We start from the raw sequence: 14,660 nt of genomic DNA, 5'->3' as shown, positions 1-14,660 counted from the left end.
CATTAGATCTACTTACATCTCATATTTCTGTTTACAAGTTTTATCAAGGTGTCAAGATGTTCCAAGGGTTTTGGATATGTAATTCTCATTGTTTCCAGTCATGTAGTTAATCAGTGGAAAGGCCTAAAGGGAGAACACAGGTCATTTGATACCATGGCCTGGTACTGCTTCTACATTTAGAGTTTGATTTTGTGCCATGAATGTCAAATCTGATATTTTTTTGATTCATCACACATTCTCTATCTCTTAAATGTTGCTGATTTAAGCAGTGGACTAATAACCTTTCATTACTCCTCACTAGTTGTCAAGAAGAAGCAGAATTACACTAGTGTGCATGAAGCAGTGAAAGCTGGGGATGTAGAACAGCTTGCATCGATGATAAAAAGTGGAACCAGTATTAATGAGGTGGATGTAGTTCACAAATTCACACCCTTGCAGTGTGCTGCCCACTCGGGAAGTCTGGAGGTAAAACATTACCTTAGTGTATAGGCATAGCTGGACTTTTATAATTCCATATTTCCTTCTTTAGGAGAGGCTGAACCCAACATTGCTTTGATCAGATTCAGTCAATAATCTCTGCCTGCTTTTTTTATTATTCACCAAGGGCAGGAGTACAGGATTTTTTCATTTTATTTTTTTCTTTCTGGAGACCCAGGCAATTTACTTAATCAACTTTGCCATATTTTGCAAAATCATTGTATTTCTTACTCTGAGCAAAATGTGCCTTATGGCCCCCCCATTCAGACTCATGACCTTCTTTTGTTTCTATTGCCTTTTCTCCTTCTCTTGAGACACCTAGAAAATCCTGTATGATGTGTAAAATGTTCTAAAGGTGACTGAAACATGTGAGAAGTGACATGAGAATATACTCATTCTGCTTAGCAGTGTCCCATACCTCATTCTCCATAGAAGTAGTCCTAATGCATTTTATTTTAATAAATGAAAATGCTGAATAATGGTAGAGAAATCAGCAAGTGGTTGTATCAATATTTTAAACTTCAGAAGGACTGAACTGCTGTGTTCAGCACAACATTCTCCTTCTTCTTGCAGCCTCCTTGTTCATTGTTCATGGCAGTCTAAACTTGAAGCAGCAAGGCCATTCATGTCCCAAAAGAAAAAACGTGAAGTTCTTGCTAGACTCAGGAATTGCTAAGTACAGAGCTGCTTCTGAATCTAGAGATACTGTCAAGAAAATGCTAATGTCAGCCCCAAAAACAGATTGCTTACCTTCCCTTTCTGCTTCTCTAAATTCTGCCATTTTTCATTTGACTTTCTTACTTTGCAATCAGTCTGTTAGATTTTATTGAATTATCTGTCATCTGTTTGTCACTAAGCTCCTTGGCAGAAATAGTAGAAGAAGCTGTAAGATGGCCTGAAAGAAGATAATAAATCATACTATATAATAAAAAGTTCTAACTGTTCCTCTAGCTGTCTTTGAATAGTTCATAAAGCTTTCCATTGCAAGCAATGATGTCTGCTGGAAGAAGATGAATAAAACAAAACTAGGGCATGGAAGGATGAGAAGAGATATGGGATTACATATGCCTAAGAAGCCTAATAAATTAAACGAGGCTTTAAATTTAGTATGTGATCTTTTTCCTGCCAGTAATTTTAGATGGAATTCATGTGAGCATGTTTGCATTGTTTTTTCCAATGCTTTTACCTCATGCCATAAGAATACTCTCACAGATTATATTTTAAATCTGGAAGAGTAAAATGATAAAGTCATGCTGTAACATTGATGCTAGGATCTGAATTAGTAGGTTTTTTGCACATTTTGTACCCTTGGGTGAAACCCAGAAAAGTATAACTTACCCATAACTTCCTAATGCACAAATACCTGTTTAAGGCATGTTCTGAGGTCTCCTATGTCCATAAGGAAGTATTCCAGCACTGTTTTGAAATGTAACTTTGATGGATAGATTCTAGTTGAAACGTGCCTCACTCAGAGACACGATGGGAATAGTTAAATAAGAAGTCCTTTGGTTTTGTTGAGCAGTGCCTTCAGTGGCTGCTCTGGCATGGAGCTGACACCGCACGTGTGACTGCGAGAGGCTGGACAGCGGTTCACCTGGCGGCCATCCGAGGGCAGGATGCCTGCATGCAGGTACTGCAAATACTCACTCTCAAGCAAAAGTTACTAGGGCAGACCTTAACACTGCACACATTCATTATGAAGATCAGCTGAGGGAGCCCCTCAGGGAGCTATGAGTAGCTCATTTGATGTCTTGACATGTCCAATTAAGCTAGTAATTTTCAAAGCAGAGCACTCATTTGCGCTGTCTGTGCAAACAGATCTGTTTTGTGCAATACCAGACCCCTGAGGTCAGCCCAGAGTTATCCTGCTGGTCATCACACACCATCCTTCTAGGAAATGTTTGCTTTTTCAGCTTGTGAAATGAACGTGTGCTTTGCATTTCTTTCAGGCCCTGTTACTGAACGGAGCGGACGCAGCAGCTCGGGATGAGCGCGGGTGCACGGCCTCGCACCTGGCTGCAGCCCACGGGCACTCGTACACCCTGCAGACCCTGCTGCGCACTGGGGCGGTGAGACTCCTGCCGGCAGTCCTGCTGCACTGCCAGAGCCCGGCAGCTTCTCCCAAGCAAAACTCTTCCTCGCTTAAACCGAGATTTAGGGCTGTAGATTAATTTCTGTGGAGAAGTTTATTCCGTGGGTAAATTTACGGTTTTTTAGATTGTGAGATACATTTAGGGGCATGATCAAAAATGTAGAGAGAATCGATAATGTGAGTAAATCACCTTCCACTGAAGATGTCATTAAATGAGCATCAGATACTGGGGTGATGGTAATTTTTTGCAGTTCTAAAAATCTATAGTAAAGGAGACGTAAACTTAGAAAAAAGGAAAATTAGTCCAGATGCATATTTAAGGAATAATGACCAATGCAGGTCATTATATGATAAAAACATGTCTAAAAATGCACTTTTACTATGTGTATTAAGTAAAAGCAAGAACCTGTGAAAAGTACCTGTCTTGAAACTAGAACTGCATATAATGCATGAACTTTGAAAAACGTTATTTGGTTTGATTTAAATAATTTAACACAATGAACAGCGGATTCCCATATATAAAATTTGTCTTGTGTCTTAGGATTCAGAAGTGAATGAACTAACCTGCTGCTTTCATTTTAGGATGTAAATGTTTCAGACAGGAATGACTGGAAACCTGTTCATTATGCTGCTTTTCACGGTCGCTTGGGGTGTTTGCAGCTTCTTGTTCGATGGGGAGCATGTGTAGATGATGTGGACAACAATGGAAACCTTCCAGGTATATCAGGATAAATCATGTGTTTTTTGGTTTACAGTTGTTGTGAAATGTGATGATTGAGCAAATTATAACTAATGCACAGCACCAACATTTGCTATTTGATTCCATGCAATCCGCATAGATGGCCCATTTTTCTATTGATGGGAGGATTTATAAAATCCAAAGTGTTACTGTTGGTGATAGTATCCCATTCACTTCCTGTTGCTGCTAGCAAGGATGAGAGCTCTCAAATGCTGGGATGTGCAGCAGGCTGAGCCTGACTGGGAGCAGGTGAGCAGCATCTCCTGTGTGTGTGATGGAGCTTGTATGCCAGTGGAGGTCACAGAGGGATAGGTGGAGGGGGAGGCAGTTTCAGCTGCTACGTGCTACTTTTTGACTTGGTGCCAGTGTGATGAGGTTCTGGTGTGTTTGCATGCAGGTTTTTTTTTTTTTTTTTTTTGTATCCCACTGTGTCTCAACTGATTTTGTAAAACAGTTGTTTTCATTTTCCTGTGATTTCTTCATCTTCATTTCTGGAATACTGCTTTTTCTGGATTATCTGTAATTTCTTTTCATAACTATCAGTGTATTCACTTCAGCATAAAAATTTGCCAGTGATTGTTCCTCGCTTTTTGCATTTTCTCCAATATCCCTCTCCCTAACATACCACTGTCTCAATATCCTCTGTAAGCTCAATGGTATTGTTCCTGTCTTGAATTCTCTTTGCATCCTTTTCATTTTAGCATTTTCCTTCTTATGGTTTGTCACATTATTTGTTCCAAAGAGCATAAGTTTTTCTTTATAACTTGTACAGAGTTATCTTTATAAATCCCTTCTTAAAATCTTTTACCCTCTACTAAGGACTACTTACTTAGGAAACAGATAGCCAGGCTGTGTTTTGCAAACCTGGGTCTTGTTAAAGGATGTGAGGCTCCTGCGTCCCAGCAGGAGATCTGGTGCATTAGCAATAAGGGGTCATGATATGAGGCACCCTGGGGGCAGCATGGAAGGCAGCTTTATTTGCATTTGGGAACACTTCCCTCATAACAGATTTCTGTGGAGAGAAAGCAGACGCCAGCACAGTTCTACTTAAATGCTCTGTATAAAATGGTTAGTAGAAAACTGCTTTTGTTGTACTTTGACATCTACGGAAGCCTGATCTTCCAACCTTTGATCTGTTTCATTTGATCCTGTTATCTTCCAAAGGAAAGAGGATATTTTTGAACAAGGCTTGTAACAGATTAGTAGAAGTACTGTACAAACCAGCTTGTTGTCTGCTTGTGTAACAGAAGTGAATTTAAATTATCTGTACACACTTCAGCTTCAAAAGTAGCTGAACTGTGTAATAATTTTTCCTAAGAGAATACTGGAAGAAACTTTTTGAGGCTGCAGTGCCAGGCACCTGAAACTTAGAAGCTGGCTGCATCTTTTGTATATGTATGTTACAGGGGTCTAACTATCCTTGCTAATTTCCTTGCTAATATTTTGGAAGAAAAAAAATTTCTGTGGCTCATTCAATGTACAGAATGGACTCTGCTTATTAACTGAACATTTAAATTTGCTTTCTCTCTGTATTCATTTTTTGGTCATATCTGTGCTTCTTTTATTGCTCACTAGTCAAACCTATTCTAAATATTTTTCACAGACACATTTTTTTGACTTGTGGCTTTGAGAAGAGTGTATATTGTTAGTCTGATTTTATAAAAGACAAGATGAAACACAGAGAAGTTGGGATACCAACAGATTTTAGGTATCTGAATATGGATTCATAAGGTCGAGTCAGTTTTTCACTAGCTGACTTACCTTGAGCATGGTACCCTTCTTTTGCTTTTTCCCTGAGAACCTAACTCACTGACTAAAATTCAGGCAATGGCAAAAACTGCCCTTATTTCAGTGAAGCTCAGATTTTAAACTATCATCTGTACAGAGGTATTGTCGTCTTGCTGTAAAACCATTGTCCATAACCTTTTAGAGTAGTTATGCTCTGGAAAGCTGTGGATGGTTTGGTTTGCTATAGAGAACTTGTGTGTGCCAAAAATGAATTGACGTGGGTTTTTTGGGTCCTGTGTACATTGTTAGTTGCTTATGAAGATAGTGGGATTCTTACTTAGAGACAAACCAATCCTTTTGCCTCTAGAACGTCAGCCAGCTGTTACAGAGCATTTTCATGGAGGGATAGATCATAATAAGCATTTATTTGGCAAGTTCTTCTCATTAATGGGATTAGAGGATATTACTTATTTCAAACGAGTCAGCATGTGTTTGGTACCTCTTACTTTCTTGTAGGCCCAGCACTGTGGTAATATTAAATAAGTAAACCTCTGCATAGCCTAAAGGTCAGGTGAGGAATGTACCCTCAAATGTTTTGTCCAGCAAAGCACCTATCACTGTCCTCATTTTATGGGTGAGGTAACCAAGGGTGTGTTGCACTTTTTTGTGGTGGCACAGTAGAGCCTAAAGCAGAAATGGCCTTAGCTCCTAATCAAGGACACTGCTTGCTGTCCCCCTGTGAGGAATATCCCTGGGACAGCAGGGTCAGTGAGATTCGTATTCCTGGGGAAGTGAGGCCCTAACAGTGCACTCTCTGAGCTAGGCCTTGGTGCTGTGTTGGAAGTCTGTTTTGTCTCCTGCAGTCAGCTCCACCATGAAATCATCTTTGCAGATCCCACCCTTGACAGCTTTGCCTCCTTTGCCTAGAGTTGAACCTGGGTGGGAGCTGTCCTGGGTGGGAGCTGAACATCCACAGTTCCGCTGATGCTGCTCTTCCCCTTGTGCAGTGTTGATGGCTCATGTGCTGGTAGATGAGCCAGCTCTAACCAGTGGTGGGAGCATTGCTTTCTCAGTGGGCAGCAGGGCTCAGCTCTAGCACCCTTTGTTTCATTTGTGCTGTAGCACATCTGGCAGCAGTGGAAGGACACTTGCATTGCTTTAAGTTCTTGCTCAGGAAATTGGCCAGTGTTACACACACTCTGAAAGCCAGGAATGACCACGGAGAGACTCCAAGGGACTTGGCTGAACGGTTCTACAAAGATAATATTCTGCAATACATTGATGGTGTGGAAAAAGAGGAGGAACATCCAGAGACACAGGAAGGTGAGTATGGATCAAGATACACTTAAAAAAGGCATTATGTGTAATTCTGAAGAGGTACACAAAGGTGTACTTGTTATTTCAGGTCTGTGAAATTAATCTCTTAACTGTATGAGATGCCTGTAGCCATAACGAAGACATGTTTAGTCAAGTGTCTGGTGAGCACTGCTGGTTACACAGCTGCATTTCAGCTGATTAAGGAGCATTATCCTTGCTACTTCTGAAGTGTCCATACATAATTTGCTATGAGGGAGATGAGCTCTGAGACAAATACCAGCATGTTCAGTAGAACTGCTGGCATCTGCTTGGAAACATGTGCCTTTCATTTTCAGTTTTAGCTTTCCCAGCTCATGATGCTGCTTTTAATGGGGACTTGGTAGTGGTTAGAGGACTAGTGAGAAGTGGAGTAATCAACATTAATGAGCGGGACGATAAGGGATCCACTCTCCTGCACAAAGGTCAGTAAATATGATCTGTGTTTCAGCTTTTACTCTTTGTTGCTGATTCATTTACTTTGTTTTTCAAATGGCTGCTTATCAGATAAACTTAATGAAAAACAGCATCTCATTTCTTGAGGGCTTGGAAAGGCAACCCCAAACCCTGTATTTTGTAATGTATGTGTGCATGGGTCACTTTAAAAACAATATAACAAAGCTTAAGTCAAGGAAATAGAGCTTACAATGAAGAGAAATCAGCATCTAAAATGAAAACTAAGTAGCTCTGACATTTATTTACTATTTGTATATCGATATCATGGCAGGTTTGTTGGAATTAATCTTGATTTTCAGTGATGGAGAAAGAATAGATCAAGCACATGAATTCCAGCTTTGAGTGATAAGCAAGGCTGTATTCTAAATATAAGTGTTTTTAATTTTCACTTAATTTAATATTACTTAATAGTTTTGGTGGTTTTTTTTTTTTTTAACTCAGTCAAGATGTGGCTTTTAGAAACATTTGGCTGGCTAAGTATAAGAATGATCTGTACTGTGGCCTGGCCTTTATCTACTGAACACATCAGTACTGTGGGGATGTATTGTAAAAAACACAACAAAGTAATTTGGTAGGATGCTGTGAAGAAAGGTAAACTTCTGGTTGACACTTTGGCTTGTAGTGGACTGCTGGCATTACAGAAAAAATGGTTCTTTGTTTTTGGGGTTTCATAGTACTGTCTGAAAGAAGAAACAAAAGACAAAAGAAAGAGTGAAGCATTTTTAATATGCTTTTAACACATTTCCTACATTTCTTTTTGACTAGATATACAGTAGAATTTAAAAAAAACCCCATAATTGAAGTTATTATTAAAATAACTGGATGTAATGATTTTAAAATCCCACTTTCTTTTCTTGGAATGATGCTGACCTACAGTTGTTTCATCCCCAGTATTTCCATGCTGATTTTGTAACTTCATTTCCTTATCTCAATAAGAAAACAAATATAAAACATATCCAACAGGAAGTGCTGTCAAGAAATGGATTTATTATTCCTTGAGAAAATCACTGTACAGTTTCATCTACTCTTGCCAAATACCATCTTCCATAGATGAGACATTGTTCCTGGTGCCATGTGGTGGGAGGAGTGGCCATGGCACATCATATGAGTAGGGTTGTGTTAGGATGCTGCTGAGAGGTGCTGCCTTGAGTGTCTGTCCCAAGAAATGCTGTACATTTAGCTCCAACATAAAGCCCTGCTTCTCTCTCCTGAGACAGCAGCACACACCACAGGGTGGGGCAGCCAGCTGAGTCTGACCCCTGGGAGCCCAAAGCCAGGGAGAGGTGACAGTGCTTGGCTGCCAAACTGACATGCAGGCCTTTCTTACTAGGGCAGCAGTTATTTGTGTGTCTTGTGCTTCATACATGAGACTGGGCAAGTTAGTTTAGCTTGTGTTCATCAAGAGCTGACAGTACATTTCCAGAACTAGAGAGAGTCACCAACCACACTGCATGCTCTGCCCCAAAACTCTGTGTACCCAAGTGATTGTCAGCATCTTGACACAGAGGTTCCTCTTGAAATAGTATCTCCTTTGTGGTGTCTTAGTGAACCCAATATCTGACTTGCCAAAAAATGGCAAGAGGAGGACATTTTAGGTTTGAAACACTTCAGTTGTATATAATTGACTTGTGTATGCCTTCCTTCCCTTAGCTGCTGAACAGGGGCATATCCATTGCTTACAGTGGTTGGTTGAAATGGGAGCTGACTGTGACATTACAAATGATGCTGGAGAGACTCCAAAGGATGTAGCCAAGAGGTAGCAGTACATGTCCTGTAGCTCTGACACTTATTTACTTACTATTTGTGTATCAATATTATGTCAGCTTTGTTGGAATTAATCCTGATTTTCAGTGATGGAGAAAGAACAGATCAAGCCCTTGAGTTCCAGCTCTGAGTGATAAGCAAGGCTGTATTGTAGCTATAATATTGTAACTATAAAAGCTATTGTAGCTATAGCTTTTGTAACTTTATTCACTTAATTTAATTTTCTTTTTAGTGAGATCAGACACAAAAGAGGAAAACTGGCTCATTTGCCAGAGGACAGTTTTGAGCCCATATGCTCACAGTTTGCTGTACAAAGTAAATGAGAAGTAGCAGAGGCCAGCTGATTTTTACATTAATAAAAATAATGCAGATTCTGATAAGATTCAATTAAGAAACCCTGTAAAGGAAAGAGATGCCTCTGATGTAGGAGCCATTGCCATAAGATTCCATTGAGGCAGAGCTCATGGCATAAGAATACTACAAAACGTGCACAGATAGTTGAAGTGTGTGTACAGTCTTCCTTTAGTTCTGAAACCCCTCTGATAAATGGGAACACGGGCAGTTTGAGAGTTTCCACCACATGTGTTTTTCCAGATTTTAACTGTTGTCTGTGCAGATTTGGCCATCTGGCAGCTGTGGAACTGTTAACACCAAGAACTGGAAACAGTAACTCTAGTGATGAAGAACTAGATGCAAACAACATCAAGTTTTTTGAAACACATGGTGTAGAAGGGAGTACAGATAGCAAAGAAGATTTAGCCCTGGATGAAGCAGAGAAAAGGAATGCACGCGGTAAGCACTCTATCTCCATCACTCCCTGTTTGTAAAAGTTGTTACCAAGACATTATAGTTCTAACTAGGGCAGTCCCAGCCAACTGCTCTGATCTTTTTGTTATGAGATGGTTGACAGGATATCTGTAATGCTGAGCATTGAAACAAATTGTGGAATATAAGAAAGCAAGCAGAAGGCAATCAGATCATAATTGTTACACCACTTTAATCCATGTTGGTGCAACAGTGTTGGATTGCTATTTGTTTTTGACATCTGTTTGCTGTGTGGGTGTCAGGTGTAGCTCAGTGTTTGCTGAGCAGTGTGATTTCTGCTCTTATGTTTGTGAGACTATTTTCTAGACTATTGAATTTCAGCATGACTGTCTTCTTGCATTTTACCTACCTGGAGAACTCTGTCTTACAGTAAGGGCCTATCACAAGATTAAAGAACTTCAGAGACTTCTAGAAATTGCCTACAGCAACTACAGACAGCTGGGGGGAGTAACTGAAGAGGAGAAGAAGATGAGAAAAGAAGAAAGGAAAGTTGAGAAGTAAGGTCATTCTGCCCTACTAATGTTTAACTCTGTGGGGCCCATTTTACATCCTCCTTTAAAGCTGATTTACACTCACATTTGCATTTGGCCATTCTGTCTTTTCCACTTACCAACTTCAACCATGCCAAAAGAAATGAACTGCAGCAATTGGTGTGGCCATTTCTAAACATCTACCACCAGGATCAGCACCACAACAGAAGTGCTTGATAGGTCCATGATTCTTGTGCGAAATCATCTGTTCAGTCTTCAGGTTTTTCTGCAGGTGTGTGCAGTAGGTCTGATAGCTTCTGGCTCTTCGTTTCCTCTGAGGATGCCAAAGACATGTATGCTCTTCAGGAAATCTGAAAATAGGCAATAGTCCTAGCATGGCTGGGATGGAAGTGCATATACAGCAGAGATTATTCAGTGACCTGCTAACATTTCTGTTCATTGGCAACATGTTTCTGTGCTCAAGGAAGGATTAGCTTGTATCCAGATCACAGGAAAAAAAACTATCAGCAAACCTGTGAAGCATTGTTCATAAGATCTAATCCTCAATGTCTCCATTAAATCAAATGGTTCTGTTAGGTTGGTCAGGTGATTTCATGGACAGACTCTTTACATTTCAAAGAAAAGTCTATCAAAGATTTAGAGACTTAACAATACTGCGGCCTCCAAAGACAGGTCTGTCTTCACCTCTGCCTGTCAAAGATTTGGCTACCCTTTGTCTCAGTCTCTGTAGATAACCACCTTCATCATGTGTTTGGGCCAACCCACACCACTGTCTTTATTTGGTCACTGTCTGGGGGGCTTACATGCCATCAAGAAGATGGCAGACTTAGCAGTTGATCTGGAGCAGATAGTAGGTGTCACCGATTGCAATTAAGTACTTTGTTTTAGAGCCATATCTGAGCCAGGAAACTGAGGTCAGGATTTCTTCTGGTTCCAGGTCACTCTTTGACTCAGCTTATGCTGAAAGTCCATCTTGCTTAACTTGATATGTATACAATAGGTAACAGACACCTCTGGCCGAGTTAGTTATCATGAGCTCCTTTTTCAACTTCTGGGAGAGGTGTAGGCACTTTCAGGGCATAATTAAACAAGTACCTCGGGATGAGATTGATCACTTCTAGAAGTGTCTCTCCTGGGTTTAGAGGATGGTGACCAGCTTAGGTGTTGATGCCCATGTGGAAAGGTCAGAGCAATCTGGTTTTAATGATGGAAAAGTCACTGTTGACTAATGACAGACAGGAAAGTTCATTTTGGATAGAGCAGCTGCTCAAAAACTAACGATGTCTATTAGAAGGCTCTGCTGGGGCTCTTTAAGGGGTGTTGCTTTTTGTAGCATGTGTAGCTAAACTAGAAAAATTATGAGGTTCTCTGAAGGGTTTCTCCCACCTGTGAAAGCTAGGAAGCATCCCTAGCTTCAAACTATTCTTTTGAAAAGAAATGGGGCTTCTCAGAATACCTGCCTACACTTCTCAGGGTACCTGTCTGTAGATAAATCCCAAGGTGCTTGTATCATAGGTCAGAAAACCTCATTATTGATAAAATACTTAATGACAACACCATTTTGCTAGATGAAAAACAGGAGTTGCCCCTTGGGAAGGCCACTGTAGCAGATTTTGAAGATTTCTGCTTTAGTCCAGGTTTTTTGGCTGTAAGAGGCCTGGTTGAATCACTTCACAGTGCTTTAACCACGGTTCGTTCCAGGAAATTGTCACCATGGGTGTGCCACACAGTTTGGAAGCCATGCCTCTTTAATTGGAAGCATGGAAGAAGTCAGCTGTGCCCTGAGCACAGGCCATTCTTGCAGTAAGGCTCACTGGTAGCTCAAAGGGCCTGAGTCAGGAATTCCTCACTCTGGGAAACAGGGAAACATGGTAGGTCTTGCTGAGAGCTTTCCTCCTGTGCTGTTTGAATGCATAGGGCAGACATCTCCCATTTCCTTTTACTGATCTTCCATCCTTGTAGCTGGGATAATTCATCCTGATATATGAGAGAGCCAGCTCAACTCCAGAGATTCAGTTTATGTGTGAATTATGTGTTAGCTAAACAGTTCCAGGAATCTCAAATAATTTAGGAGCCCTTGAGGGTGTGACCAGTGAGATCTTGTGTAACTGTGTATAAACCAGTCATGCAAACTGTCATCTTGAGTATTCCTCATCCGTGCCTAAGCCAATCAATAGGAAGGGTGTAGAAGCACCAGATGTGAATGAGAAGGCTGCCCCTGACCTTTCCAGAATGCTGCCGGCTTTGTGCTTTTTCTCTGTTTCGTAATAACTTCGTGGCTGCTTGGGCACTTCTCCCTCCCCCGCAGCTGGAGCTTGGCCGGGTCACAGGCAGCGCGGCCCGGGCTCGGTGTGCGGGCAGACGGCTCCATCTCGTGGTCCCACCGCGCTGAGCACCGCTGGCAGCCGAGGAAGGAAAGTTGCTGCTCAGCGCTGTCACCAAGGGTCCGCAGCCTGAGCACAGCTGGCGTGAGGCGTGCTGCGCTGTTTTCTGCGTGACTGACCCGTTCCCTGGCAAAGGCACCGTGCCACGTGGAGCAGCCGGGGCAGGTCTGGATGTACTTCATGCTCTGCTTGTCTCCTTTGCTTTTGGCAGGGCTGTGAAGGAGCTGGAGGCCCAGCTGGAGTATGAGCGAGTCAGGCGGGAGAAGCTGGAGAGCCAGCTGGATGATTACCGTGCTGAGATAAACCAGCTCCGAGAGGGCCGGGGGAAAACCTGCACCACCCCCGCTGCCTCCGCGGTGAGTGCCACACCAGCTCCCCGGGCGTGGCACAGAGGCCCCTGCCTGTTGCTTCTGTTGTTTGTTCCCTCTATTAGAGGGCACCGTCTAGAGAAAATGTGCTACAGCTTTCAGCTCGGGGCACTGCAGTGAGCAGGAGCCTTGTCTGGCCTTGACAGTGTCTCTGCTGTGAAAGGGTATCAGTTTCTTTCTGTATCCTGGCAGGGAAGCACTGCTATTCTTCATCTTAATGTTCACCCAAGGAATAGGCTTATCCCCAGTACTTCCATACTGCATATCCAGTGACTCCCCTTGGCTGTGACCTGGTGCCTGAGACTCGAATGGTGCTTCAGGAGAGGTGTTGTTGCCACCTAAAGGGCTGCCCAGCCTGCACGGCTGTAGAGATTGCTACCATGGGTCCCCAGAGGGGGACAAATTCAATAACGGGGACTTGATCCATGTCACAGTGTCTGGAGTCAGTCAGGCATACTGAATGAGAGCCCAAGATCTCATAGAAAATTCATGGAGAGAATTCAGTCTGTTTGGGAAAGGAACAGTACGTGCAGCACTAGGAGTTCTCAGACAGAGGCTCTATTTTGAATTAAAAATTAGGTTCTTTTTATATGATAGAGACATAAGAGGGAAGAGGACACCAACACTGCAAGCAGCCAGTAGATGTTGTTTCTAATTTTTTACTTTTCAGCTGTACAGGCAATAGATGATGGTGCTTCTATTCTTCCAGAGTATTTTTTATTTCCTGGACTATTTTCCATCTTTTCAGTCAATTGCCTCTGCAGAACTTTGTTTTTGTGCTTCTTGGTAGAATCTCAGGCACTGAAGGTGCCACAGCTGTATTTCAGAGAGGCCAGCTGCACTTTTTCAAGGATGTTTCTGCTTCTCAGCCTTGTGATTGTCAGGCTGGCAAACATTTTCCTCTGTCATTAGGCAGTTGTGGATTTTTGGTAATTTTCCCCTTCTAACCAAGCAGCCTTTCTGTCTGAGTGACTGCTACAGCCAAGAGAGCTTCTCACACTGTTGTGCTGCCACCCCATGCCCCAGGACTGTGCTCTGCCCTCAGATTCAATCTGAACACAGTATTCTGTGGTGAGTCACAGATGTAGATTTTCACATCCTTTCAGTGGTTCCTGTTTAATGGCTGCAGTATTCTTTGTTTCAGGAAGCTGAGACAATGGCCAAGTCTTGCAAAGATGAAAATAAAGAAGCAGTCAGCCTGCAGCCAAGGAAGAGTGCAACTACACTGAAGAATGAACCTCAAAGGAGGGGTAGCAGACTGCAGGTACAAAAGCAATACTCTAGATAAGGCAAAGTGTTTGCACAGCCCAGCTCTATAGACGAGCTGTGGGTCTCTACCTTTCACTGAACTGTTTTTAGTTCTCTGGTTCTCCGGCCTACCAAACAGGGAAGTCACAGGCCCTCATAATTCTGAGGAAAGTATCTCCATTCACTGGTCTATTTTGTACTTAGGATGGAAAAAGTGCACAATACCTCCTAGCATATTCAGTGTGGAAGCTGAATAGTAGATGGGAGAACTACTTCTCAGCTGCAGCAAGGTGCCAGGCCCCTTGATTTCCATCTTTAGTAATTCCTTAAGAAGGCAGGAAGCGGACTCCTTTGTGAGGTTCCAGCTGACCTGCAGCAGTTTTCTCTGAGTCTAACTCAGGGCTGAAGGGTTTACTAAGTAATGGGGTAGTTTGTGGTTAGAAATGGCAACCCTGACCTCTCCTCCATACCTAAAAAACATTAATTGAATACACATATAAAAGCTTTTCTGTCAGCTGTGTGCTACTGTGAAATTATTTTACCTCTGGAACCCTCATTTTGAGACTTAGAAGATAATTATTTTAATGTGTCAGTCCTCTCCTTAGTACCAAAGAAAACTTAATCTCTGAGACTTTCAAGGATATTGAAAAATAAAAATCCATGCTTTTGTGTGCACCATGAAGGAGAGGCATGCTGACTTAACAGCCTTGCATCAAGAGCCTGGCTCAGGGCGTG

The 14,660-nt window shown here is 42.0% G+C and overlaps 1 protein-coding gene across 9 annotated transcripts in view; it reads left to right on the top strand.

Annotated features, from left to right (window-relative positions):
* Positions 1-14,660, top strand: part of ANKRD42 (ankyrin repeat domain 42) — a 268,662-nt gene that overhangs the window by 1,750 nt on the left and 252,252 nt on the right. For 4 of the 9 annotated variants that reach the window (XM_050978656.1, XM_050978652.1, XM_050978659.1 and 1 more), the window contains 11 exons: positions 302-465; positions 2,000-2,107; positions 2,427-2,546; positions 3,152-3,287; positions 6,159-6,359; positions 6,689-6,814; positions 8,496-8,601; positions 9,226-9,401; positions 9,805-9,931; positions 12,521-12,665; positions 13,822-13,941. In XM_050978656.1, coding sequence (XP_050834613.1) covers positions 302-465; positions 2,000-2,107; positions 2,427-2,546; positions 3,152-3,287; positions 6,159-6,359; positions 6,689-6,814; positions 8,496-8,601; positions 9,226-9,401; positions 9,805-9,931; positions 12,521-12,665; positions 13,822-13,941 — 1,529 coding nt within the window. Of the gene's footprint in view, positions 1-301; positions 466-1,999; positions 2,108-2,426; positions 2,547-3,151; positions 3,288-6,158; positions 6,360-6,688; positions 6,815-8,495; positions 8,602-9,225; positions 9,402-9,804; positions 9,937-12,520; positions 12,666-13,821; positions 13,942-14,660 lie in introns of those variants that run through there. The other 5 variants (XM_050978663.1, XM_050978670.1, XM_030234344.2 and 2 more) reach the window with 5 other exon arrangements.

This window comes from Serinus canaria, chromosome 1 (genome assembly GCF_022539315.1).
Source record: "Serinus canaria isolate serCan28SL12 chromosome 1, serCan2020, whole genome shotgun sequence".
Classification (NCBI taxonomy): Eukaryota; Metazoa; Chordata; class Aves; order Passeriformes; family Fringillidae; genus Serinus; species Serinus canaria.
This window is presented reverse-complemented; position numbering and strand designations above follow the sequence as displayed.